This window comes from Microtus ochrogaster, chromosome 10 (genome assembly GCF_000317375.1).
Source record: "Microtus ochrogaster isolate Prairie Vole_2 chromosome 10, MicOch1.0, whole genome shotgun sequence".
NCBI classification, from domain to species: Eukaryota; Metazoa; Chordata; class Mammalia; order Rodentia; family Cricetidae; genus Microtus; species Microtus ochrogaster.
This window is the reverse complement of record NC_022016.1, coordinates 80,280,147-80,283,671: the sequence shown is the minus strand read 5'-3', so window position 1 is coordinate 80,283,671 and position 3,525 is coordinate 80,280,147. Positions and strand designations below refer to the sequence as shown.

Here is a 3,525-nt window from a genome sequence, read left to right as displayed (position 1 = left end):
GGCACGCGTGTGCTCCTGTGTCTTCCTCTCCCACGGGGTCTGCACGGGCACGTGTGTGCTGGGGGCTCCGTGCATTGACTGGTATACTCGGAGCATTTCACCCAAGAACTCTTGTTTTGCAGCTGTCGCTCTCCCAGCTGGCAGCCTCCCCACAGTCTCTGACTCCACGCAGCTCTTCCAAGATCCCTCCTCAGGCCCTGGACAGCTCTCAGTCCCCTCAGGGTCCCCAGCTCCAGGCAGTAAGTATACCCATCCTGTCCTGCTTCCCTCTCCCACACAAGCTCATCACCTCCTGATGGGAAGGAAGTCTGATGGTTGCTTGGTTGGGTGCCAAGGCCTTGGGGTGTTCTTTGTGATGTGGGCTGTGGGATTGGAGGGGTAGGTGGTACCTGACTTTCCACCTTAGACCTTTGCCACCATTCTGGGACCAAACAGGAATGTGGTGTCTTGCCGAACCGCTTGGCATTTGGTGGTTTCTTCCTTGTTGCTTTGTAACTCACAGATGATGTTGCTGTATAAAATGTAGAATGACTGGTTAGCCTTGACTTAAAGATAAAAAACAAAATTTTAAAAAATGGATTTTTTTTTTTATTTTTAGTTTGGCCCAAGTATTGCATGGGACAGATGCTAAAATCAGTCATTGTTTACCTGAGGTTAAAAACCTCCTGTATTGATAGTTGCTGAGCTGATGACCTCCCAGAAGTCATTGGGGCAGTAAACCCTTGGGCCTGAGCTCCTCTGGGGCCTCACTGCACAGCTGAGCCCTGCTTTTATTCTGCAGGAATCCGTGTTAGAGGGCAGGGTCTCCCACCTGGAAGCTGACCTGAGCCAGACGTCCCTGGTTCTGGGGACCCCTGCTGTCATTGATCATCTCCAGGAACTTCCCTTCACTCCTTTGCATGCCCCCATTGTTATGGGGGCCCAGAGCAGGAGGTAATTCTCAGTGGGGAGGCCTTGGACCTCTGGTTTTGATGAGCAGGCTCTCGTGGAGAGGTGTGCACAGCACCGCCTAGGATTTGGACTGAGGGGTTTTTCTACTTCAGCTCTAGAAGCCAGCTCTCGAGAGCTGCAATGGTGCTCCTGCAGTCATCCGGCTTCCCTGAGATCCTTGATGCCAGGCAGCAGCCGGTGGAAGCCGTCAACCCCACTGACCCCGTGAGATTCAACCCTCAGAAGGAAGAGTCAGACTGTCTTGGAGGGAATGAGATAGTGCTGCAGTTTCTGGCCTTCAGCAGGTAGTTTCAAGGTGCCCATCTATAGTGCTCCCTGGCTTCCTCCTGCCGACGATCTGACTCTCAGCATGGTCCATGTTCAGGCTTTACCCGCTGGGACAGGGCCATCTATGTTCTGAGTTAATTGATGCATGTAGTAATTGTGTGCGTTTATGGGGTGGTTTGTAGTCTGATATGGCTATATGGTGTATAATGACTGTCTTAGGGTTTCTATTGCTGTGAAGAGACACCATGACCACAGATACTCTTATAACGGAAAACATTTAGTGGGGTGACTTGCAGTTCAGAGGTTCAGTCCATTGTCATCATGATGGGAAGCTTGGTGGCATGCAAGCAGACAACATTACTGGAGAGGCAGATGAGAGTTCTTACATCTTGACCTTGCAGGCAGCAGGAAGTGGTCTGAGACACTGGGTGTGACTTGAGCATATATGAGATCTCAGAGTCCACCCCACAGTGACACACTTCCTCCAACAAGGTCATACTTCCTAATACTGCCATTCCTGTGAGCTTATGGGGGCCATTTCATTCAGATCACCACAACTGAATCAGTAATCAGTTACATTCATCTTAAACATTGGTGTTTTTCTCATCCTGACTCCAGACTGACTGTCTGTTTTCACCACCTTGTGCGGTCTTCTGGGCTAATTTAAACCTGCCCCATGCATGCCCAGTTCTCAGACTCCAGTGTTGCCCACAGCAGCTCCTCCAGCCAGGAGGTCATGGCACCTGGAATAGCTACCATCCTGTCCTCCGAGAGGACAAAGCTGCTCTTGGCAGTAACTGAGGAACCTGTCCTGTCCCTGGGCATGTCCCATGCTGGGATGTCTGATTATTCCCTGTTGTTGTGTTCAGAGCGGCCCAGGACTGCCCAGGAGCACCATGGCCACAGACCGTGTATTTCACCTTCCAGTTTTACCGTTTCCCTCCTGAGACTACGCCACGCCTGCATCTGGTGAAGCTGGATGGGACAGGCAAGAGCAGCTCCAGCTCCGTGTCCCACGTCCTCGTCCCCATTAACAAAGACGGCTCCTTTGATGCTGGTAAGTGGTGGATGCAAGAATGCCTTGCTAGACTTTATGTGGGGCTGTGATTTTTATAATTCCTTTTCTTTTTATTTGTGTGTCTGTCTGCATGTGGGTCTGTGTGTGTGTATCTGTGTCTGTGTGCCTGAGTGTGTCTGTGTGTGTCTATATGTCTGTGTGTCTGTATATATGTATGTGTCTGTCTTCGTATGTGTGCCTATGTGTGTGTGTCTCTGTGTGTCTGTATGTGTATGCGTCTGTATGTATGTGTGTGCCTATGTGTCTGTGTCTATATGTCTGTGTAAGTGTGTCTGTGTGTGTCCGTGTGCATGTCTGTCTGTGTGTGTACCTGTGTGTGTCTCTATGTCTCTGTGTGTCTGTGTAAGTGTGTCTGTGTGTGTGCATGTATGTGTGTGTCTGTATGTCTGTGTCTGCCTGTGTAAGTGTGTCTGTGTATGTCTCTGTATGTGTCTGTTTGTGTGAGTGTGTCCATGTGTGTGCATGTGTGTGCATGTGTCTGTGTGTGTCTGTCTGTATGTCTGTGTCTGCTGTGTAAGTGTGTCTGTGTATGTCTCTGTGTGTGTCTGTTTGTGTGAGTGTGTGCATGTGTGTGCATGTGTGTGCATGTGTCTGTGTGTGTCTGTCTGTATGTCTGTGTCTGCCTGTGTAAGTGTCTGTGTATGTCTCTGTGTGTGTCTGTTTGTGTGAGTGTGTCCATGTGTGTGCATGTGTCTGTGTGTGTCTATCTGTATGTCTGTGTGTGTCTGTCTATATGTCTGTGTGTGTTGCTGTGTGCATGTGTGTTGCTGTACCCATGTGTGTGTGTGTGTGTGTGTGTGTCTGTGTATAATTGTAATTAAAGACTAACAGCTGGAGTCCCCTTGCTGTAGTGGGTTGGGTGGCGCTCTCACTTGTCGACTGTCTTTCCTTATTGTGAGCCGTGCTGTCCTGTGAGCTTCTGTGAGTCTAGACTCACTTTCTGCCTTGTGGCAGTGGCTCCCATATGCTATCTGCTCCCTCCTTTTCTGGGCCCTGGGGGTGAGGTCAGGTGTGGGCTTAGATGCCCGTCTCTGGTTTTTACAGGAGCTTTTGTGGTTGTGATGTGACACCTTTGCAGCACTGGCCTCCTCTCGACAGCGCTGTGGTCGCTGTGTGTGCCCACTGGACACGGGCTCTCTCAGTGGCGCTGTGGTCACTGTGTGTGCCCACTGGGCGCAGGCTTTCTCAATGGCCCTGTGGTCGCTGTGTGTGCCCACTGGGCGCAGGCT

The 3,525-nt window shown here is 50.6% G+C and overlaps 1 protein-coding gene across 1 annotated transcript in view; it reads left to right on the top strand.

The window, feature by feature from the left end:
* Window positions 1-3,363, top strand: part of Nphp4 (nephrocystin 4) — a 53,400-nt gene extending 50,037 nt beyond the window's left edge. Inside the window, exons 8-12 of the mRNA XM_005353757.2 lie at window positions 123-239; window positions 782-933; window positions 1,044-1,235; window positions 2,088-2,275; window positions 3,341-3,363. Coding sequence (XP_005353814.2) covers window positions 123-239; window positions 782-933; window positions 1,044-1,235; window positions 2,088-2,275; window positions 3,341-3,363 — 672 coding nt within the window. The remainder of the gene's footprint in view (window positions 1-122; window positions 240-781; window positions 934-1,043; window positions 1,236-2,087; window positions 2,276-3,340) is intronic.
* Window positions 3,364-3,525: the final 162 nt, after the last annotated feature.